Below are 25,875 nucleotides of genomic sequence, written 5' to 3' on the forward strand. Positions count from 1 at the left end.
ATCGGCAGCCATCGGAAAGCAAATCTCCCCCAACTGGATTTCCTTCTGTGATTCCCTCAGTAATTTTTTTTTTCGTGCGATAGTGGTAGGTTTTATAAATGAGGAAAGAGCTATTTCAGAGAATTTGCCCAGGTAAATAATGCAGACGGCAACCCAGTGAATAGCTCAATAATTAGTTTTTTTCATTTGAAATGCAATTTTTATCAGAATAATGTAGACTTATAATCTTCATTAGGCAAAGGGGCAAATTGAATGTGAAAAAAACAAAGCCAACTTTTGCATAATTATAGCATATCGACTTTAACTAGCAATTAAAACCCATACGCTCGGCAAAAGCAGTATGCGTAAGTCATGATTAAAGCTTTCTCCGCATGGTTTTGTTTTCTAAAAAGAAAAATCGGGGCCAAGCTAAAAATGATCACATCATAATAATGAGAATACTAAGTGCATGCTATGTGCTAGGGCTTATACCGCTAATCAGATTCATTCATTCAGTCATATTTATTGAGTGCTTCTGTGTGCTGGGCACTGTACTGAGCACTTAATAGGCACAGGCTCCATTCCACACACAACTTGCAGTCTGAGGGAGGCTATTTTATCTCCATTTTCCAATTGAAGAAACTGAGGCTAAAGAGGTTGATGATTTACCCGAGATGCACAGAGGGCAAGCGGTGGAGCGAGGTGTAAAAATCCAGCTCTTCAGGCTCCCCCCACAGTCCCTCTGCTCCTTCCACAAGATCACAATGCCTCCCGCACCCTCGTTCCTATTAATTAAAAAAAAATAAACAAAAAATGAAAGCCTGATGGTTCAGATGCGACCCCTAGAGAGTCTGGTCTCGTTTTTAGCAAAGCATCCCGTGATAGCACTGCGCGTGACACTGGGGCGCGGGCCAGCCGGATCCCGGCCACCCAGTTGGTAGACGCGTCCCCTTGCCCACGACAAGCCTACTGTGTGGACGTAGACCTATTTATTGCAGTAGGAAATATTCGGGCAGACTCCTGGAACCTAAATTTGGAAGCGAAAAGAGATACTATGAATATACCAGTAACCATTATTGAATGTCAGTCATTCTTTTTTGGACTTCGAGCAGTTACGCCGTTCCTTTTTTCGCCTGACTCTTCCACCGGCTTTCCCCCTCCCTCGTTCTGTAGCGTAAAGACTCGTGTGACTTGATTCTGTGTATTTGCTATTGTTTTAATGAGATGTTCATCAGGGGGACGGGGACCTCGTCCACCCTGATTTGCCTGTATCCACCCTAGCGCTTAGTACTGTGCCTGGTTCAAAGAAAGAGCTTAAGAGATACCATAATTACCATTATTATTATACAGATAGAGTCGGTAGACATAATTCCTAGATTCTATCTATTGCTATCGTTCCCGTCTGTCCGTCTTCCCCGATTAGACCGTGAGCCCGTCAGAGGGCAGGGACTGTCTCTGTCTGTTACCGATTTGCCCATTCCAAGCGCTTAGTACGGTGCTCTGCACATAGTAAGCGCTCAGTAAATACTGTTGAATGAATGAAATGTGATTGCTTTGCTAGGTCATTGTAGTTGTGATAGGTATGACATTTTCTACGTGGTTGGGTAGATAGAAAGTTATAAAATTGGGCCACAGTCTATCTTATCCCCATCGTATAGATGTGGAAACTGAGGTCCAGAGGGGTGGTGATTCCCCAAGGTCACATAGCAGACCAGTGACAGAGCTGGGCACGACCCGGCTCTCCCGATTACTCTGCGCAGAGCACTGTTCTCTGTGTCCGGGAAAAGTCCGACACAGCGGGGTAGGTAGACTTATTCCCTGTCCGCGACAAGCTTGTAGTTTAGAGCCCTGGGTTCTTTCCATTAAGCCCTGCTGTTTCAGGTTAGTTGACGGGATCAGACTTGCTCTGTGAAGCGTAAGAGACGATTGCTCGAAACTGATGAAGAGTTTAGAAGGGTCTTTTTGGAAACATAACCTCCGAATGTTGAAATATTAAATACGTCACCAGTTTATCAGTTAGTCGCTCTAAAGGCGCACTGCCTCTTAAACTTTAACTCCTGGCAATCTGAAGTGGAGTTATTCATTTTAAGCTTATTGTAGGAAGGGATTATGTCTACCGACTCTATCTGTATAATAATAATGGTAATTATGGTATCTCTTAAGCTCTTTCTTTGAACCGGGCACAGTACTGAGCGCTAGGGTGGATACAGGCAAATCAGGGTGGACGAGGTCCCCGTCCCCCCGGGGTTCTCAGTCTCAATCCCCATTTTCCAGATGAGGGAACTGAGATCCACAGAAATGAACCGACTTGCCCAAGCTCACACAGCAGACGGGTCACAGAGCCAGGGCTCTCGGGTCTGTGCTCTATCCACCATTCCATACCGCTTCTCTAACGTTCCCAAGCCCCCAGCGCGGTGTTCTGCGCACGGTAAGTGTTCGATAGATACCATCGATCGATTCCAAAGCGCAGCTCGGGAACGTCCGCGGGTGTTACTGCATTCTCTCTCCTTCCGTTCGGGCGGCAAGGGAGCCGCGCGACCCTTTGGAGCATAGAACGTGTCTGGCGGGACTTTTGGCGTGGGTCCGCTTCCCACCTGGTTCCCAGAGGGAGCGACTTAGCCGCCACGCCTCCGTCTCCTGGCGGTTTGTTGGTCGATTCCACGGTGCGGTGGTAAACTCCTGGGCGGCGGACTATGTCAGCGGGTTGGTAACTCGGTGGGATCTCTCCTTTTCTGTTAGACTGTAAGCTCTTCGAGGGCGGGACCCGATGAGGATGGTGTTTCAGCGCTCGCTTACCGTGTGTCAAGCAGTCTTCCGAACGCCGGAGTAGATACGGGCTAATCGGGTTGGACGCAGTCCCCGTCCCACGTGGGCTTACAGTCTTAATCCCCATTTTACAGATGAGGGAGCTGAGGCCCAGAGAAGTGAAGCGACCTGCCCCAGGTCACACAGCAGACAAGTGGCAGAGCAGGGATTAGAACCCAGGTCTCTGTGATTGCGTCTCTTCTGTCGGTCGTATGTTCCCCGGGGCCTAGTACGGTGTGTTCCGCCCACGACGGGTATTCAGATGCTGGTGAAGCTGAGGGAAATGCCACTTTTTTAAAAGGCCTGACAGGTGTCGAAAGAAGGATGCTTTGCATCCTACCCAGGAGGACCTGGATTGCTTGGGCCTTGCTCCCTTTTCACAATAGTTGGAGTCCCGTCGAAGCCTTCCGGGTCCTCCGGGAACACAAATGTTTCATCTTTGATGTTCCTCCATGGAAGAATCAAAGACGAACAAAGGTTTTCATTCAGAACCAGCGTTAGCTCTTAACCGCAATTCTTCTTTTTCTTTTCTTTTTTTTTAAACAGTTGAGTGGCGACTGAATAAACTGACAAAACCCAAAATGCCACATTGGCAGCTGTGTGGCAGAATTGGGCTGGGGGCCAGGATGAGAGAAGGGTAAAACAGAAAGGGTAAAATAGAAAGAGCACCTAGTAAGCGCTTAGCAAGTACATAGTTGCAGTTAGCGTGAGATGTAGGAAAGCGGATATATGCACCGGTCTGCTGTGAACCGAGGCACGGGGAGACACCGACTCGAAAGCAGCTTGAGGCTGCTCTGCACTTAATTAATAGCCACCACAGTAATGTCGGTCTTTGTGTTTACTGTGTGCTGAGCACTGCACTCATCGCTGGGCTGATGTCTAGATAATTAGGTAGGACACCGTTCCTGTCCCACATAGCGTTCACAGTCTAAGTAGGCGGGAGAAGAGGTATCGAATCCCCATAAAAATGAATAATCATTGGAGAGCACTTCCCGTGGGGCAGACATCGCACTAAGCGCCGAGGTAGGTACGAGATAATCAGATCGGACACAGTCTCTGTCCCACACAGAGCGTACAGTCGAAGGGGGAGGGAGAACGGATTTTTCATCTCCGTTTTGCAGATGCGGAAACCGAGGCACAGAAAAATCAAGCGACCGGCCCAGAATCACACAGCAGACAAGCGGCAGAGCTGCGATTATTCATTCATTCAATAGTATTTATTGAGCGCTTACTATGTGCAGAGCACTGTACTAAGCGCTTGGAATGAACAAGTCGGCAACAGATAGAGACGGTCCCCGCCGTCCGACGGGCTCACGGTCCGATCGGGGGAGACGGACAGACGAGAACGATGGCGACAGATAGAGCCGAGGGGAAGAACGTCTCGTAAAAACAATGGCGACTAAATAGAATCGAGGCGATGTACATTTCATTAACAAAATAAATAGGGTGATGAAGATATAGACAGTTGAGCAGACGAGTACAGTGCTGAGGGGATGGTAAGGGAGATGGGGAGGAGCAGAGGGAGATGGGGGGAAAAGAGGGTTAAGCTGCGGAGAGGTGAAGGGGGGGTGGTAGAGGGAGAAGGGGAGCTCAGTCTGGGAAGGCCTCTTGGAGGAGGTGAGTTTTAAGTAGGGTTAGGATTAAGTAGGATTAGAACCCAGGTCCTCTCACTTCCAGACCTGTGCTCTTTCCACTAGGCTACTCTGAGGAAACTGAGGTACATTTCCACTTCAGAGCTTTTATCTAGCAGAGGGCTTTTGTTAAGAATGTTTTGTTCCTTTTAACAGAGAAAATTGGTGTCTTTCTCTACGAACACAAATCTTCCTGACCTTTTAAGTCTAGTTTGGTATTGATTTTCCCGAAGAGAGTGTCAACCTCAAAATTGTGCTCGGTCCAGCAGAGGACCCCCCGTAGCGCCGTTTCATTTTCCGAAAGCGTCGAAAAGCATTTCCTGTCAGTGAGCTTAGACATCTGCATAGAGCGTCTTCGTTAGACACTACGTCGAAGTAAATGAGCTGTGGTTGAGGAGCCAAGGTAAAATTTTATCCTCAAATAGATTACTTCTCACATGTCTAATCTAGAAGGGTAACCTTGAAAAGGAAAACTCTGTGCCCTAATGAAACGATACGTGACTTCAGTATTTTGAAATGTAGGGGAGGAGTGGCCCTGAAAGTTGCCGTAACGTTTCCGCCCAGCCCCGTCGATGTTCTTCAGGCAAGGGGAGGAGGCAGTTCAGGATTCCTGGTTCCATATGGTACACCTTACTCAGGACGTAGTAATTGCTCTTTTCAAATCCATTTCTTCGTCGCGTAGCCGTTAACTCCACCACGGCTACCCCGCGCTCGTTTGGGAAGCCGACCCGAGCAGTAAATGACGGTGAAATATGCCGCAGTTTGCTAAACATATGAAATATGGATATGTAGGACATTTGCTAAACATATGTTTTAGGATCCGAGTGAGATTCCATCCTACATATCCATCCCAGATGAAATTCGTGTCTGCTCACGTGATGGATATGTAGGACCTTGTGTAGTTTTAAAGAATACCAAAGTTTCCTTCAGCACTCGATGCGGTAAGGTAGCAACGTCTGAAGCGGTAGGGTGGCATTTCCGAATGCTCGCTCCCTTCTAAGCTAATCTGCACCCTGGACTTGTCGAGTCAGAAAGCTTTCTACTGGTTGTTGTTAGACGCCGAAGCCTCTGCTTTACCGAGCAGCGAGAAGCCATGTGGTCTAGTGGAAAGAGCCCGGGCTGTGGAGTCGGAGGACGCGGGTTGTAATCTGGGGGTGATGGGGGCGGGCGTCTCCACCACTTACCTGCTCTGTGATCTTGGGCAAGTCGCTTTAACTTCTGCATGTCTCATTTTCCTCGTCTGTAAAATGGGGATTCAAAACCTGTTCTCCCTCCTATTTAGAAGGCGTACCTCAAATGGGATTGGGCCTGTGTCTTTCCTAATAATAACGTTGGTATTTGTTAAGGGCTTACTATGTGCAGAGCACCGTTCTAAGCACTGGGGTAGACACAGGGGAATCAGGTTGTCCCACGTGGGGCTCACAGTCTTCATCCCCATTTTACAGATGAGGTCACTGAGACACAGAGAAGTGAAGTGACTTGCCCACAGTCACACAGCCGACAAGTGGCAGAGCCGGGATTCGAACCCATGACCTCTGACTCCAAAGCCCGTGCTCTTTCCACCGAGCCACGCTGCTTCTCCACGCTGCTTTCCTGATGAACTGGTTTCTACCTGAGTGTTTAGCATGATGCCTGGCGTAAAGTAAGCGCCCAACAAGTACCATGAGAAGGTGGGATTAGAGATGGGATTGCCGGTCACCATGCGTTTGATTGCACAGGCACCTTGAGGCTTTCCTCTGGGGGAGCCTATTCTCCCCCGGGCTTAGGACAGTGCTCAGCCCACGGTAGGCACTCAGTAAATAGGATTGATTCAAGTGGCTGGACCGGGGTTTAGAGTAAAAATAACCCCAAAGTAATTCACCCCAGCTTCCTCTTCCACCAAATACACTGAAACTGAGAAACACTTTGCCGCGTGACGTGCTTCTGCTGGCTTAGTCCCAGTTTGAGCTAATCCAGAACCTGTGGTACAGCACCGTGGGAAGCTCCGAGGTGATCTTCCTCTCGGAGTTCTCCCCGAGGAGAATTTGGTCCGACGCTTTGGTGTGGGATGAGGCTTTCCCATTCTAGTCAGAGGAGACGGTCTCCCCTGCCAGAAAGTCTCAGGAGCTTTGGGGAAGTGTAGGAGGCTTGTCTCTCCGTCCCATAAATGTCGGAGTTTTATGCTTCTGCTTCCTTCCCTGCAATTCCACCGCCAGACAGGTTTTCAAAGGGCTTTAAAGTACGCCGCCTCTTCGGCTGCGACCTTGCTGTCTAATAGTAACGCCGTCTAACTTGGATGTGTTGTATTTAGCGGCGTTCGATTGCTGCTATCGATTGGCAGACGGAAAATGGGGAAAACGGACGAGACGTTTATCTTGATCATTTCCTTGGCTCAGTGGCTTGCTGGAACTGTCTGTTGAAATCCCAAGAAAGAGAGGGAATCTATTAAGACCGACAGCTTTGCCAAAGCCTTCTTCCTTATTCGTTGGTTGAGCTTATGAAAACATGGCTGAGGAAAGGGGAAATGACCTTTTCTAGTAGGTAGTGTAGCCTTTTAGGAGCACTTTCTTCATTCATTCATTCATTCAATAGTTTTTATCGAGGGCTTACTATGTGCAGAGCACTGTACTGAGCGCTTGGAATACAAATCGGTAACGGATAGAGACAGTCCCTGCCCTTTGATGGGCTTACAGTCTAATCGGGGGGGGACACTGACAGACAAAAACAATAGCAGTAAATAGAATCAAGGGGATGAACATCTCAGTAAACAATAGTAAATAAATAGAATCAAGGTGATGTACATCTCATTAACAAAATAAATAGGGTAATGAAGATATATACAGCTGAGCGGACGAGTACAGTGCTGAGGGGAGGAAAAGGGGGAGGGGGAGGAGCAGAGGGAAAGGGGGGAAAAGAGGATTTATCAATCAATCAGTGGTAACTGAGTGTTTAGCAGAGTACCGAAGCAAGCACTTGGGAGAGTGCAACTCAACGGAGTTGGTAGACGTGCTCCCTGCCCACTAGAAATTTAGTCTGGAGGAATTGTAACGGTATCTCTTGACTCGTCTTATGCTGTCGGGTCATCTCGGACCCAAAGCGACACCGTGCACACGTCTCTCCCAGAACTTCCCACCTCCATCCGCAACCGTTCTGGAAGCAGAGTGACTCAGTGGAAAGAGCCCGGGCTTGGGAGTCAGAGGTCGTGGGTTCTAATCCCCGTTCTGCCACTTATCAGCTGTGTGACTTTGGGCAAGTCACTTCACTTCTCCTCTGTGCCTCAGTTCCCTCATCTGTACTGTGACCCCCCACCCGGGACCGCCTCCTTACCTCGTATCTACCCCAGCGCTTACAACAGTGCTTGGCACGTAGTAAGCGCTTAACAAATATCACCGTCACCATCCGTAGAGTTTTCTTGATTAAAAACACGGAAGTGGTTCACCGTTGTCTCCTTCCGTGCAGCAAGGTTGAGTCTCCGCCCTTTACTCTCTCCCATGCTGCTGCTGCTGCCCGGCACAGGTGAGTTTGGACTTGTAGCCGGTGGCCATCCACCCGCTAGCCACTGGCCAAGCTACGAATGGAATGGGTAGGCCTCCCCCTTCCCATAGTGGAGACTGGTGGAGTACTGGAAACTCTCCAGGGGCGACCCCGAGAGGGGAAAGGGTATCTCCCATGACTCCAAAACAGCGAAACATTTTCTCTGGAAAATAGTTTTCATCCGTCTTGGGTGAAATTTGGTATAAACGTTTGTGAAAATCGGCAGCATCAGATTTCTACTAGGTGAAAAGCATTGTACTAAGGTTTTAGGTGGGTATATGATGGGGAAAATAGACAGGATCCTTGCCTTCGGGCAATCTAGTGGGAAAGGCTAGCACAAAAATCAATTAGGGCTAGGAGGAAGCAGCATGGTTTAATGGATAGAGCCCGGGCCTGGGAATCAGAAAGACCTGGTTTCCAGTCCTGGATCTTCTACGTGTCCGCTTTGTGACATTGGCTTCTCGGAGCTTCAGTTGTCTCATCTGTAAAATGGGGATTAATACTGTGAGCCCGGGGTGGGACAGGGACTCTGTCCAACCTGATTATCTATCTGTCCCAGCACTTAGTAAAGTCCCTGGCACAGAGTAAGCACTTAAGAAATACCATTAAAAAAAGAATGGAAGGGGAATATGTACATGAGTTAATGCTTAACTAACAGGGGATGCGAGAGATGTTCCGTGAGTGCTTCGAGAGGTTCAAGTAGTTATGTGTTTAGGTGGCGTAGAAACGTCGCAGGGGCACGTAGAGGGGTAACTGGAGAGATTAGAAGTTATGAGGGGAAGGCTTCCCGGAGATGAATCGGCAGGGCTTTGAGGATGGGGAAAACTGGCCTCTAAGATTTGTAGGAGGCCGCAAGAGGTCGGCGGCGGGAGAGACGAGATCACGCCCCACCTCAGCTTCGGAGGAATGGAGAGCGCTAGCGGGTGGAGAGAGTGGATCGGCCGGAGGGAGAGACCCGGTTGAGTGCTTTAAAGCCGACGGCCGGGAGTTTCCGCCTGATGTGGACTGGGATGGGCGCCAGAGAACGAGGTGTTTGAAGGGGGACGGTTGCGGGCAAAGTGATGCTTTAGAAAATGGATCTGGGCAGCGAGGTGACCGATGGAGAGCCGGCGGGGAGAGGGGAGAGCGGCGGGTGGAGACCAGCGATGCGGCCCATCGACCGCTCGAGCTGAGGTCCGATCAGTGTCGGGAACGGGGTGGGGACCGTGAGGGGGAGAGTCGGATCCAGGAAACGGGGTGGAGCAAACCGCAACGGGATTTGGCGTCGCACTGAATCCGAGCGGCGAATAAGAGGGAAGAGTCACGGACGACGTCAAGTCTGCGGGCTTCGGGGACGGGGAGATCGCTGTCGGCGTCAACTATAATGGGAAATCTAGGTCGAGGAGCGTGCAGGTAGGACCCAAACAGATCATTATTTTTTCTAGGCCAAATTAGCCCATGGGATGCTTAGCTCAAGGAAAAAAAAATCTTAAATCTTTACATTGGAAATGGCGATGAACAGATGAATGAGGCGAACTCCTCAAATGCCTAGTATATTCACTCCTACACCTGTCAAACTGGTTAAAATGTCAGTTTCTCCTTCACCGTTACTATTTTAACTCCTTTTTAAAAAATCTTTTCCATTTAGCAACACCCAAAATAAATTCCTCTGTAGATTCATTAGGAAGCAACGTGGCTTAGTAGAAAGACCCCGTTTGTCCTAGTTTTTTAATCGCGTACCGCGAGGTGAGTGTGAAAATAATGGCCTCATGGCAAAAGCGAGCATAGTTGAAACACCGGTGTTTTGAAACCTTTCGCCAACAGTTATTCATAATTCATGGTATACTTTAAAAAGAAAAGTTTCGGTTCAGGAAGACAAAAGAGCTACAGATAGCTTGGTTATGGGGGTGGGGATGATTATCCGAGCAGGTGATTATCAAGGCTCCAAGCTTCGCTCTCTCCCCTGTGCTGTTGTTGACCTCATACTGGTTTCTATATTTGGCCGATTCCTATTCGTGTCTATATTTGGCTGATTGTGACTGCTTCGAGCTCTGAATAACAAGCGGATTATCCATTCTTTCGACTATCTGCAGCAGATTTTAAAGATCGCATCCTCTGAAGATCTGCCTTTTTCTTCCAGTTTCTCTCGTGACGTCGTGCCTTCGGTCCACGACAGTAGCTGTCCGAATGATATACTTAAAAAACCCCGACAAATTTGGCATTTCTAGCCAGAAAACTTACTGTCTTCGTCTCATCAGAAGCCATTGGGCCCAGAAAGACTCACCAGAAAGCACTTTGTAAAAAAAAAAAAGAACAACAACAAAACACTCTCTCTTGGTTAGAAGTTTATAATTGCATTTGGAATCATGAGGAATTCTCAAGCTTAAATGAGAGCCCTGATAAGTAGACCCGGTGCTCCTCCTTGTTTTTCTCTTTTACTCTCTATTCCTATAGAAAAGGTGCTACAGTGCTAGGTAATAATAATAATAATAATAATGTTGGTATTTGTTAAGCGCTTACTATGTGCCGAGCACCGTTCTAAGCGCTGGGGTAGACACAGGGGAATCAGGTTGTCCCACGTGGGGCTCACAGTCTTCATCCCCATTTTACAGATGAGGGAACTGAGGCACCGAGAAGTTAAGTGACTTGCCCAAAGTCACCCAGCTGACAAGTGGCAGAGCCGGGGTTCGAACCCATGACCTCTGACTCCAGAGCCCGTGCTCTTTCCAGTGAGCCACGCTGCTTCTCTAGTATTTTGAGTTGGTAAATGAAGCGATTTTGCTCTTGAGTGATTCCACTGTATACAAAAGAGAAAGCTTTAGACTGAGATTTAGAGAGAATTTAGACTGAAAAAGATTGTTGTTATAGGTAAACATTAGACAGCAAGGCCACAGGTCTAATGTCGCAGGAGGACAAACTTTCAATCAATCAGTGATATTCATTACAGCCGGGACTAGTGGGTAGGTAGCTCATGGGACTCAGAAGGACCCGGGTTCTAGTCCCGGTTCCACCACTTGTCTGCTGTGTGGCTTTGGGTGAGTCACTTCACTTTTATGTGCCTCAGTCCCCTCGTCCGTCAAATGGGGATTAAGACTCTGAGCCCCACGTGGGACGGGGACTGTGTCCAACCCAGTTAGCTTGTATCAATCCCAGCGTTGAGTACGGTTTCTGGCACGTAGTGAGCGCCGAACAAACGCCACTATTATTATTACCGTCGTCTGTGTGTAAAGCATTGTAAAACCGGATTGTTCCGGGAGCTCCAGAATCATCATTTCAAACCTTCTCAGAGGAAGCTGACTTCTCTACCGATACTGGGAAAGCTGCACCTTTTAGGGAACGGAGCCAAGTTCTCCTGCGGGCAGGAGACTGTTGGGAGCAGCCTGCTGGCTGGGAGATGTTGCCAGTTAGCTTTTCTGAAACCCAGACCAAAGAGATCTTTGTGTAGTCCATTAATTTCTGTGCTTTCCGTGTGCTGGAGTCTACTTACCTCACCTTACCCCATTTTACAGATGAGAAAAGTGAGGCACAGAGAAGCTAAGTGGCTTTTTTTTTTTTAATGATATTTAAACACTTACTGTGTGCCAGACACTGTAGTAAGCTCTGGCGTAGAGACAAGTTAATCAGGCTGGACACAGTCCCTGTCCCACATGGGGCTCATGGTCATAATCCCCATTTTACAGATGAGAGAACTGAGGCCAGGAGAAGGGAATGGACGTGCCCAAGTTCACACAGCAGACAAATGGGTGAGCTGGCATTAGAACCCAGGTCCTTCCGACTCCCAGAGGCCGTGTCGCTTTCCCGAGATCACGCAGGAGGCGAGTAGTGTGGGTTAATTTGGAGGTCATTTTCGACTAAACCCTGTTCCCCATCCCCTTCCCCGATCCGGGCACCCGCCGGCTGACTTGGGGTTATTCAGATCCCCAGCTTCCCTCTGCCGGCCCCGAACCTCGGCGCCTCTGAATATCGGTCGGCCGATCCTCGACGTAGTGCCGTTTTCCAGGTTTTGGTACTAGTTAAATCCCAACTTCGCTCTTGTCTCCTTTGAGAGTCTAGTTCATCTGTGCCAAGTACTAGATTAAGTGCCGCAGAGAAGCGGTATGGCGTAGTGGATAGAGCGTGGGCCTGGGAGTCATGGGCTCTAAATTCCGCCTCTGCCACTTACCCGTCTGCTTCGTGACCTTGGGCAAGTCACTTCACTTCTTTGTGCCTCAGTTACCTCATCTGTAAAATGGGGAGTGAGACCGAGCCCCCCTGTGGGACAGGGACTGTGTCCAAACCGATTTGCTTCTTTCGACCCCAGGAGAAACAGAAAACCCAAATGAGAAAACAGTAAACTCACTTTGGGCAGGAAGTTGGGTATGTTCTATTTTTGTTTCGTGCTTTTCCGAGCGCTTAGCACCATGCTCCGCACACAGTAAGCACTCAGAAAATTCGGTTGATTGCTGCAGATGGTTAGGCTCTCCGATAAGTTTGAATAGGTGTGTTTCTGATGTCTTTTTACCCCTTTTTACCTTTTGCACTCTTTATTTGAGGTTGGTCAAGATTTCAGGATATCGGCTGAACCGAACGGCAGCCGTATTCTGTGAAGGAAATTCAGATTCAGAGTTTCAGATGGCCAGCAGTGGTTTTTAGGTGTGTGGGCCTAATACTTTGTAATCAATAAACTTGATATAAAGAGTTTGGGCCTTACCTGAGCGTCTTTGTAGATCTTTTTAGGTTGTTAGAGTAAATATAACATAGCGGGACTACTAAATTCTGGTAGAATTACCAGATGGTGAGTGGTTTCAGGGTTTAGGGTTATCACCTCTGATGATCGAGTGTCCCGTCGAGACCGTTGGCTAAGCCTCTGTCTCGAGACTTGAGGACCGAGAATCTGTGTGGAAGAGTTGCCCGGTGCTCCTCGCACTCTCTTCCTCGTTTTTCTGTATCATCTCTTCCTCTCCTATCCCCTTCTTCTTCTTTCCCTCCTCTCTTCCCCTCTGCTCCTTCCCCAAGTTTATCCACATGCACAAAACAGGAAGCTGGGATCCTTGCACTGCTGACTGGAACGGCGACGTTGAGCGGTCGTTTTTTCAAGATTCCTCATGGCCTATCCACAGTCTGAAGCCCCTACCTGCGTGGTTCTTTGATCAGAAACCCCCCTCGTCAATGATTATAATTTGTGATTTTTTTTGCTACAATACTGGGATAGTTTTACTGTTCGGTTTCTGCTAGAGCTTTTACAAATTAATGCTCAAAAAAGTGGTGATATAGAATTATAAAATTTTACCATTTACAAAAATGATTTTTCGGTGCATTTTCTTTTGGTGGTGGTGGGGGAGAGATCTGTTAAGGATATAGCAATCGATCATATTTATTGGGTGCTTACTTTGTGCAGAACACTGTATTAAGCGCTCGGGGGAGAACGATACAACAGAATTAGCAGACGCATCCCGCCCGTAACGAGCTTAGAGTCTGGATCTACCATTTACACGTATATGATGATGTGAATATTCTCCCTGTAATGTTTCAATTTTATGGACTTTCGCTGGGGCGACCAGAATGATCCTAGCGTGATAAGAATTTCTTGGAAAGTAGGTTCTGCTGATGCCCTTTGGTTGACATAAATGTAGGTTCCCATATATGGGAACTCGAAGGCTTTAAATGCACAGTCGGGGAAAAGTCGAGTCGCTAATAAAGGCTAGTGACTACAGCATTCTGTAATGTCTGTTTTGTTGGACTCACTTCTGTGTAAGTATTCAAGATGAAAACTGTGTTCGTGACTGCATTGATGATCGACTCTTGCGATAGTATCACATCAGTATCGTTAGAATGACCTGACTGCGTTGCATCCACCCCGGGGCTCGATGTTTGGCACGTACTAAGGGCTTAACAAATAGTCGTCGTCGTTTTGATCATTCAGTTTAAGGTTTAAAGTTAGAAAACCTCACTTTCAAGGTATATCCTTTTATGACTGTCTTCTACACGGCACGTATGTGTTAGGAAGCTGATTATATGACATTTCCATTTTAAAATATGGTCATTAATGTGCTCCTCGCATTTTGCCTCAACTCAGGGGAAAATTGGAAGGGAAAAAAATGTATAAAAAGCATGAAAAAGTAGAGGAAAATGTCTCATAAAAAGCTAGTAAGATGATTAGAGACTTACTGAACTTCTTATGCGGTGGAAGGACAATCATTTTGAGGGATCACAGTTCATTTTCTGTTCCAAAGAACCCTAAGTATTCGGTATCAGCTTAGTGAACATCTCCTTGTGCTCTTGAGTAGTTTCTTAAGGAGCCCGTGGGAGAGAGAGCCCCAACTCTAGTATTAAAAACGGAGATACCCAGTTGTTCGCTGGGGAAGGCTTGATTTCAGTGGCGGGGGTGACGTGGATAAGAAAGTGGCAGGTCATCTCAAGATTTTTTAGATGCTTAACGTGAAATTGTGAATCACCATAAATGTTCTTTACAAGTTGCTCAAAGATCTTCAGGTGAACATTGCATTAACTCATTAATTTGTTTGTATTTTGCTTTGTTGCAGGCCAGTCTTTCCATATGGGGATGGGGAAGCCTTGGCATTGTGCTTTTTCTAATAAAATTTGGACCGTTTGCTATATTTTATTTTGCGTTTTATATCCTCTGCTTTGTGGGTGGGTAAGTATATTTAACTTTTTCTTGTGTGTGTTTTATACATCCCGTTAACGTATCCTTAAGTCTGAAAGTTGTACCGCCCAGTTATAACCGAAGGGACTGCGACTTATTTGGGAACGCTATTTTTAAAACGTGTATCTCCCCAGAGCCTGAAAGACGTAAGTAGTGGACGTTTCAACTTTGCACCGGAATTGCCGATGATAGGCCGTTGTCCTTTTATAAAAATATAAGGTTCTCCTTGACCATTAACCCTCCCCATTGTACTTGGGGCTACTTGGTCAAGGTTTTGGAAAGATAAGTCCTTTTTGAGATTTCTTGTACTTCCTGATAACCATATAATGCCTATTTTTAAGTGAAACGAATTCCAATTCTGTGCTGCCGTCATCTGTGTCATCAGTCGACTCTGACCCCTGGAAGGAAGGATGTGGGAGAATTTCAGGTGGATTGCCGCAATCCACATTTCCCCTCTTCCAGCTCTACCTAGGGCGATCTGCGTTTAACGCGAGCCTGGCGAATGTTCCACCGTTTCCGATAAAAAGTGCAAGCGATCAACTGATTTTGCCACTGAACATTTACCATTTTGGTGATGGCCTCGAGAGATGCCTGGTAGACTTTTTTTTAGAGAACAGGTCATTGGCTTACATTCACAAATGGAATTACTGCGGTATCTTAACGGTATGAGATGAAGTGGAGGGCAAGTACACGTAAAAAGGACGCAGGCCATGAAGAGGAAGCGGGACACAGCGAGAAGCAGCGTGGCTCAGTGGGAAGAGCATGGGCTTTGGAGTCAGAGGTCATGAGTTCGAATCCCAGCTCTGCCACTTGTCAGCTGTGTGACTGTGGGCGAGTCACTTAACTTCTCTGGGCCTCAGTTACCTCATCTGTAAAATGGGGATTAAGACTGTGAGCCCCATGTGGGACAACCTGATTTCCCCGTGTCTCCCCCAGCGCTTAGAACAGTGCTCTGCACATAGTAAGCGCTTAACAAATACCAACAATATTATTATTATTACACATTGTAGCCAGATGACCCGGTTGGAAATAAAGGGACGCGAGAAGGCTTTACGAGGGTCAGTTGGGAGTCACTGGCAACACGTTCTCTTAGTAGTTATCCGGGAAGAGAGATGTTCAAGGATGCATCGTCAGAGTTGGATCGTCACTTACCTGTTCATAGCCTTCCGCTGAAAGAAGCAAAACAAATTGCGAGGGCACTTTTCAAGTTCAGTTTGAGTTCCTCGTGCGTGTGCACTCTGTATTTCCTTGTATGGTTATAGGTATTCATGGCCTTCAGGCAACGTATCATAAAAATGCACCTTTTGTCCAACTTATTGAGTCCCATTCATCACTACTTGATCTCCCGTCTCATTCTCCCCATAAAATGTTTTTAATAGGAAAACATCCAGGGAGCTAGAAACAGAAGAGAGTTTGGGCACCAGTGAGCAATTTTAAAATAAAAAATTTATAAGGAAAAGATGGAAGCGAAATTAGTTCTCATGAGGGGAAGACAGCGAGGTCCTCGTCAGCGATGACGATGATAATTGTGGTACGTGTTAAGTGCTCACCGTGCGCCAGGCACTGTACTAAGCACTGGGGTAGGTGCACGGATGATCAGGTCCCAAATGGGGCGCTCTAAGTAGGAGGGAGAGCAGATACTGAGCTCCCATTTTGCGGATGAGGGAACTGAGGCACAGAGAAGTGAATTGACTTGTCCTCGGTTACACGGCAGACAGGAGGCAGTCAGAATTAGAACGCAGGTCCCTTGACTCCCAGGCTCGCGCTTTTTGTGATTCCTCCAATTGGGCTGCAGGGCTGTCATAACTTTGTTCCGTGATGTTGATCAAAATCAGCCAACCCCTTGGACGGGTCGTATTGGTGATGGGTGTACTTTTTCCCCCGGGGATGGCAGAGTGATTACTTTTCGATATCGGCTGTACAGGGGGTTGTGAATCTCAAGGGTCGGTCCCAGTTTAAGGAGAGATGTCAGTAGCCGTATTTGCAGCTGCACATATCTCAAACCACAAGCGTGCCGTTAGTCTTCGGTGTGCGTCTACCTCCCTGGCGACAAAATCTGATCGCTCAATCGCTCGTATCGAGCACTGTGTGCGGAGCACTGTACTGAATGCTCAAGAGAGTACAATATAACTATCGCAGACCCTTTCGGCGGCCGTAAGGGACGGCCTGAGTGGTTCTGGCATCCTCCGAGCCAAAATCACCGCCGGGGGATTAGCGCTACGGAAACGGTCCACCTACGTTTGGCAAGTTAAACAAGCTACGCTGTAAAAGAGAAGACACGTGACGGCTGGAGGCGGAGCCCTCGGGAGATCTCCGTCACCGGAGTCTCCCGAAGCTGAAGACTTGAGTCCGTCCCACGGCCGCCCCCACCGTGCCGCCGAAGAGTGGAGACGTATCCGTCGTCGGCACGGACAAGGAAATAGTCCTGGGAGAGCGAGAACAGTAACGATCCTCGGGGCACGTCGTCCCTCATCGGGCCCTGTGAAGCCTTGAGAACCTCCCAACTTAAAAAAAACACACAACAGAAACAAAAAACAATCACTGCCACCGTTCCAACTCACAAAAATCACCTCTGAAGCCGGATGTGTGCAAAATGGTAAAGTTCCCAGATCCAAAGGAACGACTTGGAAGAATCTACAGGACTCCTCGGTTGACTAGGTGAACTTTTTCTCAACGCGGTGGCACTTTCAGTCCCGCGCTCTTTCGTCCCCGCATTCAAGGGCGGGATCAAGCTTCCTAGAAACCATAGCGGCCTGTCACCGTTGTCCATTAGGGTCCTCGGGAATGGGTGCCGATGTATATCGGAATTTTGGGAGAACGTGGTGGAGAAGCAACACGGCCTAGCGGATAGAGCACGGGCGTTAGATGGACCTGGTTTCTAATCCCGGCTCTGCCGCCGGTCTGCTGTGTGACCTCGGGCAAGTCATCTGACTTCTCTGTGCCTCAGTTACCTCATCTGTAAAGTGGGGATTAAGACAGCGAGCCTGACTAACTTGTATACACCCCAGCGCTCAGTAGAGTGCCCGGCACACAGTAAGCGTTTAAATACCAGAAATGCAATATGTAATAAAGTGTTTACGCTCCTTATCGCCCGCCAGCGTCAGAGCGAGTCCGGGGGCTTGGTCTCCGCGCGGTCTGTAGGAGACAGTGAACACCGCCGAGCAGTCTGAGATGGGACAGCTGCTGAGGAAATTTAATCACGCGACGTGTACAGCGTATTGAATGATATGACTTGGAAGATTACTGGAAGAAAGAATCGACCGACTGGGATTTTCCCTTCTGGATTTAAAAATATTATGTCACTGAATCATTTGGACCTACGCTGCTGAAAGGGGGTGGAGATGGATGGGCTTTTCCACTGCAGATAAATGTTCAACGTGATCCTTCCGCTGTTCAGGGAGAGAACAGATTGTCTTTGACTTCTGGCAGAGATCGGCGTGACTGACCAAGATGGAAAAGGAGGGGAAATTGACAACCGGTCAACTGCCGGTAGTAATAGTAATCCCTTTATAATACAGGTAGCGATACTGGGTTAAGAGCCCTCTACTAAGAACTGGAAAATCAGTCACGGCCCCCGGGCCTCAAGGGGCTCACAGTCCATGGCTGTGGAAGGCCGGAGGGAGTTGCAGATGAGAAGCAGCAAGGCCTAATGGGTAGAGCACAGGCCTGGGAGCCAGAGGACCTGGATTCTAATCCTGGCCGTGGCACAGAAGCGCCGCCTGTCTTTGGCCCTATTTAATAATAATAATGTCTGTATTTGTTAAGCGCTCACTATGTGAAGCACTGGGGTAGATAGAGGGTAATCAGGTCGGCCCACGTGAGGCTCCCAGTTAATCCCCATTTTACAGATGAGGTCACTGAGGCACAGAGAAGTGAAGCGACTCGCCCACAGTCACACAGCTGACAAGTGGCAGAGCCGGGAGTCGAAGCCCGGGCTCTTTCCACTGAGCCACGCCGCTTCCCCTACCTTTACCCTTTGTGGGTGGAACTTGGGCCCTCTACTCGCTTTGATGGGACCTGGACGAGATCCAGAAGGAGTGCTGCTGGCTTGAACGGTTATTGAGGCCCGCCTCCCCCCGCCCGGCGCACACGCTGTATGCAGAGCACTGTACAGAGTGCCGGGGAGCACATTAGAGAAGCGGAAGATAGAGTTTACGGTCTGAAAGAGGAGCTGACCGTTCTGGCAGACGTATGTGAGGGTTTACCCGAAAGCCAAGTTTGGGGACAAGAGTGGAAAGACCAGGCTGGCTGGGTTGGAAAAAAAGATAGGCTTGAAGCCAGAGAGTCTGGATTCTTTCTAATTATGGATCCAGCACTTGCCTGCTGGGTGACCTTGGGCAAGTCACTTAACTTGCCTGTGCCTGTTTCCTCAACTGCAAGATGGGGATTCAGTATCTGTTTCGTCTCCTACTTAATCTGTGAGCCCCGTGTGAGATAGGGACCGGTCTGACCCGATTAACCTGCGTCTACTCCGGCGCTCAGAACAGGGCCTGACACATAGGGAGAATTTAATAAAAAAATACAGAAAGGAGCGATCAGGGTCATTCCCCCCGTAAGTAGTCTGCTTGAAGCAGACGTGAATCCTCTCTGGAGAAACAGGAAATGTTGTTTTCTCTATCCTGGCTTCCAGGGCTGTGAGAGCAGTGCCTAGTATAGTTCTCTTCCAAGCGCTCAGTACAGTGCTGCGCGCATAGTACGCGCTCCATGAAAGCCACTGATTTGGGAGTCGTGGAGGGGGCCGGGAGGGTTTCTCCTGTACTGGTTCTCCGGCTCGGGCCATCTGCCGTCGGCGAGCCGAAAAGACATTTCCGCCTGAGGAACGGCCCCCTGACAGCGGAATTACCCGTTGAGATTACTCTGACCTGTTCTCTTAAAGCCTTAAGAGTGAACTCGATTGGAAGACTTGTCCTTTCTTCTGTAAATCGCTTCTCCTTGCAGTTTTTTTTTTTCCTCCAAGTGTTCCGTACTTAATCTTGCTCGGTTCTGTGGCCATTTTTAGCCGTCCTTCAGTTTCACTTGGCCTCGTTGTAACTTAAGTTCACCGCTGCGTGCTGTGAGGCTGTTTTTTTGTTGTCGTCGAAGATTTAAAATAGCCTCCAAATTTCTTGGCTCAGAGTTTGAATTCTATCGGCCCTTTCCCACGTTCATCTCTTCAGTAGGGCGCTTTATACTCGGCATAAGCCGTTTTAATTTGAAGAACTACGGTGCTGCACACGACTAGGTCGGCTTGATATATTAAGCTCTTGATAATGGAGGACAAAGCTAGCAGAGAAAAATTAAACGCACGGACGGTACAAAAATCCGACTTTTACCGTAAGTCTCTTCGCCCTCGTCGGACCTCTGCCGGAACCTCCAGCTCACAGCAAGATGGACTGATCCGAATCTCATCGCCGTTGCTCATTCTCCTGCCCTCCGCGGGGTAGACGTTAAGCGGCCGGAAAACGGATGGAAACGAAAGAGAAGGAAACGAGGAGCTTCGATGATATACCCTAAAAGGATGAGGCCGCGGCGGCCCTTTGATCTTAAAAGGCCCATTTCTGTCATTTGAACGATTTGAAGTTAGGAAACCTAGGTTATAATCCCAGCTTTGCCTGTAGACAAGCCAGGCCTTGGGCAAGTCACGGTACCTCTCTGTGCCTCAGGTTACTTATTTGTGAAATGGAGATAAGATACTCTCCCAAGCACTTGGTAATAATATATATATCCATATATACAAATATATATATATAGGTTGGTATTTGTTAAGCGCTTACTATGTGCAGAGCACTGTTCTAAGCACTGAGGGAGATACAGGGTGATCAGGTTGTCCCCCGGGAGCCTCACAGTTAATCCCCATTTTACAGATGAGGTAACTGAGGCCCAGAGAAGTGAAGCGACTTGCCCACAGTCACGCAGCTGCCAAGTGGCAGAGCCGGGATTCGAACCCATGACCTCTGACTCCCAAGCCCGGGGTCTTTCCACTAGGCTGTGCTGTTTCTCTAGGCCGTGCTGCTTCTCTAATAATAATTATATCATTACTATCTAATAATAATAATATTAATGATGATGGCATTTACAGTGCTCTGCACCCAAAAAGCACTCGGTAAATACGATTGAATGGCTGCTTTTCCCAATTGCACAGATATTAAACCACATAGGGAGCGGGAACTGTGTCTGACCTGATGGTACTTCCCTTCCCCCCAAGCGTTCAACACAATAGTGACCTGATTTGCTTGTAATAATAATAATAGTAATGGTATTTGTTAAGCGCTTACTGTGTGCAAAGCACTGTTCTAAGCACGGTGGGGCGTGTACCAGGTGATCAGATTGCCCCACGTGGGGCTCACAGTCTTAATCCCCACTTTAGAGCTGAAGGAACTGAGGCTCAGAGAAGCGAAGTGACTTGCCCACAGTCACACAGCTGACAGTGGCAGAGCCGGGATTCGAACCCATGACCTCCGACTCCCAAGCCAGGGCTCTTTCCACTGAGCCACGCTGCTTCGATCCCAGTACTCAGTATAGTGCCCGACACGTAGAAAGCGCTTAGTAAATACCATAATTATATTAGTTGTCACATGGGAAGCACTTAAGATATACCGGCTTAATGGAAAGCGTCCGGGCTTTGGAGTCCGAGTTCGTGGGTTCTAATCCCAGCTCCACCGCTTATCTGCTGCGTGACCTCGGGCAGGCCACCTGACGTCTCTGTGCCTCAGTTACCTCATCTGTAAAATGGGGATTAAGACAAGTGAGCCCCACAGGGGACACCCCGATTACCTTAGAACAGTGCTTGGCACATAGTAAGCGCTTAAACAAATACCATCATTACGATGATGATTAATCTCAGGCCTCTATTCCTTATTTTTAATGATAATTAACAAAAAAAAACCCACCTCTATTCATAAAATAGTCTGAATTGATAGTTCTCTTCTCTGGAAAAAAAAGAGGAGTTTATCGGTCAATGGCATATTGAACGATTACTGTCTGCAGAGCTCTTCCAAACACTAAGAGTTTATTCTGCACTTGATATCTTAAAAGATTTCATCTCTCTCCTCCATCAAACTAAAAATCTTCAAAAATGGCATGAATTGGAGCACTCACCACATAAAAGTTTCATATCGCCCTTCTCGACGTGGTTCAGCCTGTCCGCCTTTATAAATCAATTCAAACATTTGCCTGTAAAATGGCTTTAGATTTTTATAAGACCGCAACCACTTTCTGGGCCTTTGGGGATATTCATACTGTTGCCTTTCTGTAGCTTCCTCTCCTCTTGGTTTGGTTCAGTAGTGTTTCGTATATTTATACGTCTTTGGTATTCAAGTGCTCGATATGTGCCAGGCGCCGTGCTAAGCGCCGGGATAGATACGAGCTAATCGGTATGGACGCGCTCCGTTTCCTCCGTAGCCCTCACTGTCCTAATCCCCATTTTACAGATGATGTAACTGAGGTAGTGAAGTGACGTGTCCAAGGTCACACAGCAGAGCTGTGGAAGCTCTGGGTTTAGAACCCAGGTCCTTCTGACTTCCAGGCGCTTGCTTCTTTATAGCGTGTGTTTTCCGTTACACATTGGGATAAAACACCTTTAGAGGACCTTCCTGACCACGGTCCGTGTCTTCCTGAATACAGTGTTAATGCGGTGATGGAATTAATACTTTCACACATGCGCAGGCCATCCGTGTTACGCACTGTGAATACCCGGTAGCTCAAGTTTTCTGCAACCCGAGAGTCTTCGGGAACACAACCCAGGTGTTAGAGAAGAAGCGACTCTTCCACAGCTCTTTTCCAATCAGTTTTTTGACTTAGAAAATCAGGTGCAAATATTCTTTCCAAGAATTGCGAAAGGCTGGCGATTAACAAAGAGTTTAAAAAGTTGTTGGCCTGCTTAAGAAGTTGCCAAGTTCTTTACACAGTGTATAATAATAATAATGTTGGTAGTTAAGCGCTTACTATGTGCAGAGCACTGTTCTAAGCGCTGGTGTAGATACAAGTCGTCCCACGTGAGGCACCCTGTTAATCCCCATTTTACAGTTGAGGTAACTGAGGCCCAGAGAAGTGAAGTGACTTGCCCACAGTCACACAGCTGACAAGTGGATTCGAACTCATGACCTCTGACTCCCAAGCCCGGGCTCTTTCCACTGAGCCACGCTGCTGGGCCTTTTACAGCTTCTCTGGATAAAAATCCGAGCGTCCCGGTCCCTTTCTCTGTACGTCGTCTCTCTCTCTCCTTTTCCCCTCTCTTTTCATCGCTCATATTTATCGAGGGTTTACCGCGTGCAGAGCACTGTGCTAAGCGTTTGGGAGGGTACAGTAACAAAAGAGGAAATGAGGGTTTAATCGGAGCGGGCTTCTTGGAAGGGATGTGCCCTCAGAAGGTTTTGAAAGCGTGGAGAGTAATTTTCTGTTGGCTACGAAGAGGGAGGGCGTTCTAGGCCACAGGTGGGACGCGGGCGTTGGTGGCGAGAAGATGAAATCGCGGTATGGATTCATGTCTTTTGCTTTTCTCCCGTCCTCCGTTCTCTTCCCTCCGCACCTCTTTTCTCTCAAGTTTCAGAAATTTCCAAAGACGTTTGTATGTCGTCACCTGAGAGGAGAGGAAGTTGAGGTTTTTGGGGTCTCTTCTTTAGTACCTGCAACGAGAGGAAACGGTTACCTTGGGAGGTAATGCACTGCATTCCTCCTGTGTAGAATTAGAGCTGGCACAGTGCCGGTAAACAATCGCAGTCGGAGAAAGGCTGCGGGTATATTTTTGGCTATTTAGTTTGAACTAAAATGAACTCACTGTGACTGGGTCCGTGCAGCTATTAGCATTTCCCTTTTGTTTTCTATCCATTTCTCTCTTATCGTCTCATGCTGGTTCTCTTTTTGTGTGTGTGTGTGTGTGTGTGTGTGTGTGTGGAAGTGTGTTCCTGGAAGATTAGGTTTCTAGTTTGAAAGGCCACCTGCCAATTTAGAAAAATCTGAAACTGCAGTCAACCCAGAATAGAGGGGCAGGATTTCTTTCCAGAGAACGTAAGCAGCATGGCATAGGGGATGGAGCCCGGGCCTGGGAGTTCGGAAGGTGATGGGTTCTAATCCCAGCTCTACCGCTTGTCTGCTGTGTGACCTTGGGCCCGTCACTTTACTTCTCAATACCCATCTCGTATGGTATATGTTCTCAATACCCACGGGAGGCAGCGGGGCTCGGTGGAAAAGAGCCCGGGCTACGGAGTCAGAGGTCATGAGTTCGACTCCCGGCTCTGCCACTCGTCAGCTGTGTGACTGTGGGCGAGTCACTTCGCTTCTCTGGGCCTCAGTTCCCTCATCTGTAAAACGGGGATTAACTGTGAGCCTCACGTGGGACGACCTGATGACCCTGTACCTACCCCAGCGCTTAGAACAGTGCCCTGCACATAGTAAGCGCTTAACAGATACCAACATTATTATTATCATTGGGAAGCAGCGTGGCTCAGTGGAAAGAGCCCGGGCTTCGGAGTCAGAGGTCATGGGTTCGACTCCCGGCTCTGCCACTCGTCAGCTGTGTGACTGTGGGCGAGTCACTTAACTTCTCTGGGCCTCAGTTACCTCATCTGTAAAATGGGGATTAACCGTGAGCCTCACGTGGGACGCCCTGATTACCCCGTATCTACCCCAGCGCTTAGAACAGTGCTCTGCGCATAGTAAGCGCGCAACAAATACCAACATTATTAGGTGAGGTAACTGAGGCACAGAGACTGTGAGCCCCCAGTGGGACAGGGACTGTGTCCAGCGCGATTTGCTCGTATCCACCCCAGCTTAACAAATGCCACAATTATTATTATTTTCACTTTTTCGCTGCCGGTCATTAGGCTTGACTTTGTAACGTTTTAAAATCTGCACCTTTTTCTTTGTCAGTGCTTTGAAGCCTGCCCGAATTGGAATAAATGTGTCTAAGCATTTAACTAAATTAATTTGAGCATTGAAATTTACCATTTTAAAAAGGCGTAGCTTAGCTACGCTTTTTCAAGGTCCACAGGGGATGAATTACGGCTGTGTGGTTTTGCCAGTTATAGAATTAGATGATGTTGCAAATTCAAGAGTTTCCAACGGTTCCATTATTACAGTGTTCTTGCACTGTGAACCTTCCGCCCCTTCCCTGTAAATGTTATCTTTTATATTAGAAACAAAAAACTGGAGATGTGAGTTATCAGCAAGAAATTTCTCCGATTTTTTTTTTTTCCCCAGTGTATTTTCTTCCCATATAGCTGCTGTTGTGTCAGCAAGTATATGTATATGCTCACTTCCCTAATAATAGCCTTCCTTCTGATCTTTAATAAAGCAGTAATGTTCTGCTGTAGAAGCAGAAACTGGCCGGTTAACTGATTTTTCTATTTGATATCTGAAGTTCTGGATTTGTAAGCCACTTTATTTATTTTTTTTCATTTGTAGGTCAGAATTTGTAAAACAAAGTGTATTAACTGCTTTTGAAAACAGTAAAAGCATAAGATTTAAAATGATTGTCATCTTGGTGATGTTGCTTTTTTTCTTTTTTTTTTAACCATCGAATAATCTGTGTACAAATATTCCTTTTTCAGGGGGTTTGTGGTCACCCTCCTATTTGGAAAAACAAATTCTGAGAAGTACCTTGAACAGTGTGAACATTCATTCCTCCCTCCTACGTCTGCCGGAATTCCTAAGGTGAGTCAGGTGATGGAATGTGGAGCACTTGATGCCCTAATTAGATTCTGAATTGATCATTTTGTACATTTCAGTGTCCGCATGCTGTAGGTGCTTGCACGGTATTTTCAGTGATCCAGGAAATTCAGGTGAAGATGTTAGGTTGCAGGTTTCCCCAGTGAGTCATATTTATTGAGCGCTTACTGTGTGCAGAGCGCTGTACTAAGCGCTTCGGAGAATACAATATAGCAGAGTTGGTAGCCAGGTTTCCTACCCACAGTGAGCTTGCAGTCTAGAGGGATTCACAAGATTCACAACTTATTAGTCCTGAATCAATAAGCTTTGGTTTTTCTGTTCCGAATATTACGTCACCCTGAGTCTGACCTGAAATATACTAGTGCTAAAGCAGTAGAAAACTGTTGCTATTGACATTCTCTCTCTACAGAAAATGACAACAGCAACAACCACTTGTACTGATCATATATGAACAGACTGATGCAGATTTTACAGCCACATTAAATTAGTCATTTCATTAGTCCGAAGTTGATACTGAATCATGTTGGGGTTTTCGTGGGAGGAGCTTCAAAAAGGGTCGCATAGTGTATTAAAAAAAAAAAAAATGATCGCCTATCTGTTTCTGTTTTTATTGAAGTGCAAACAGGGAGAGAAGCGAAGGTAACTAACTGGCCCACAGCTCACAACCATATATCATTACAA

The 25,875-nt window shown here is 47.5% G+C and overlaps 1 protein-coding gene across 6 annotated transcripts in view; it reads left to right on the forward strand.

Moving 5' to 3' along the window:
• Positions 1–25,875, forward strand: part of SNX13 (sorting nexin 13) — a 124,094-nt gene that overhangs the window by 23,700 nt on the left and 74,519 nt on the right. For 2 of the 6 annotated variants that reach the window (XM_029070226.2, XM_029070227.2), the window contains exons 2-3: positions 14,429–14,541; positions 25,077–25,179. In XM_029070226.2, coding sequence (XP_028926059.1) covers positions 14,429–14,541; positions 25,077–25,179 — 216 coding nt within the window. Of the gene's footprint in view, positions 1–14,428; positions 14,542–23,045; positions 23,185–25,076; positions 25,180–25,875 lie in introns of those variants that run through there. The other 4 variants (XM_029070228.2, XM_029070224.2, XM_029070225.2 and 1 more) reach the window with 4 other exon arrangements.

Source organism: Ornithorhynchus anatinus, chromosome 8 (genome assembly GCF_004115215.2).
Source record: "Ornithorhynchus anatinus isolate Pmale09 chromosome 8, mOrnAna1.pri.v4, whole genome shotgun sequence".
In the NCBI taxonomy this organism is placed as follows: Eukaryota; Metazoa; Chordata; class Mammalia; order Monotremata; family Ornithorhynchidae; genus Ornithorhynchus; species Ornithorhynchus anatinus.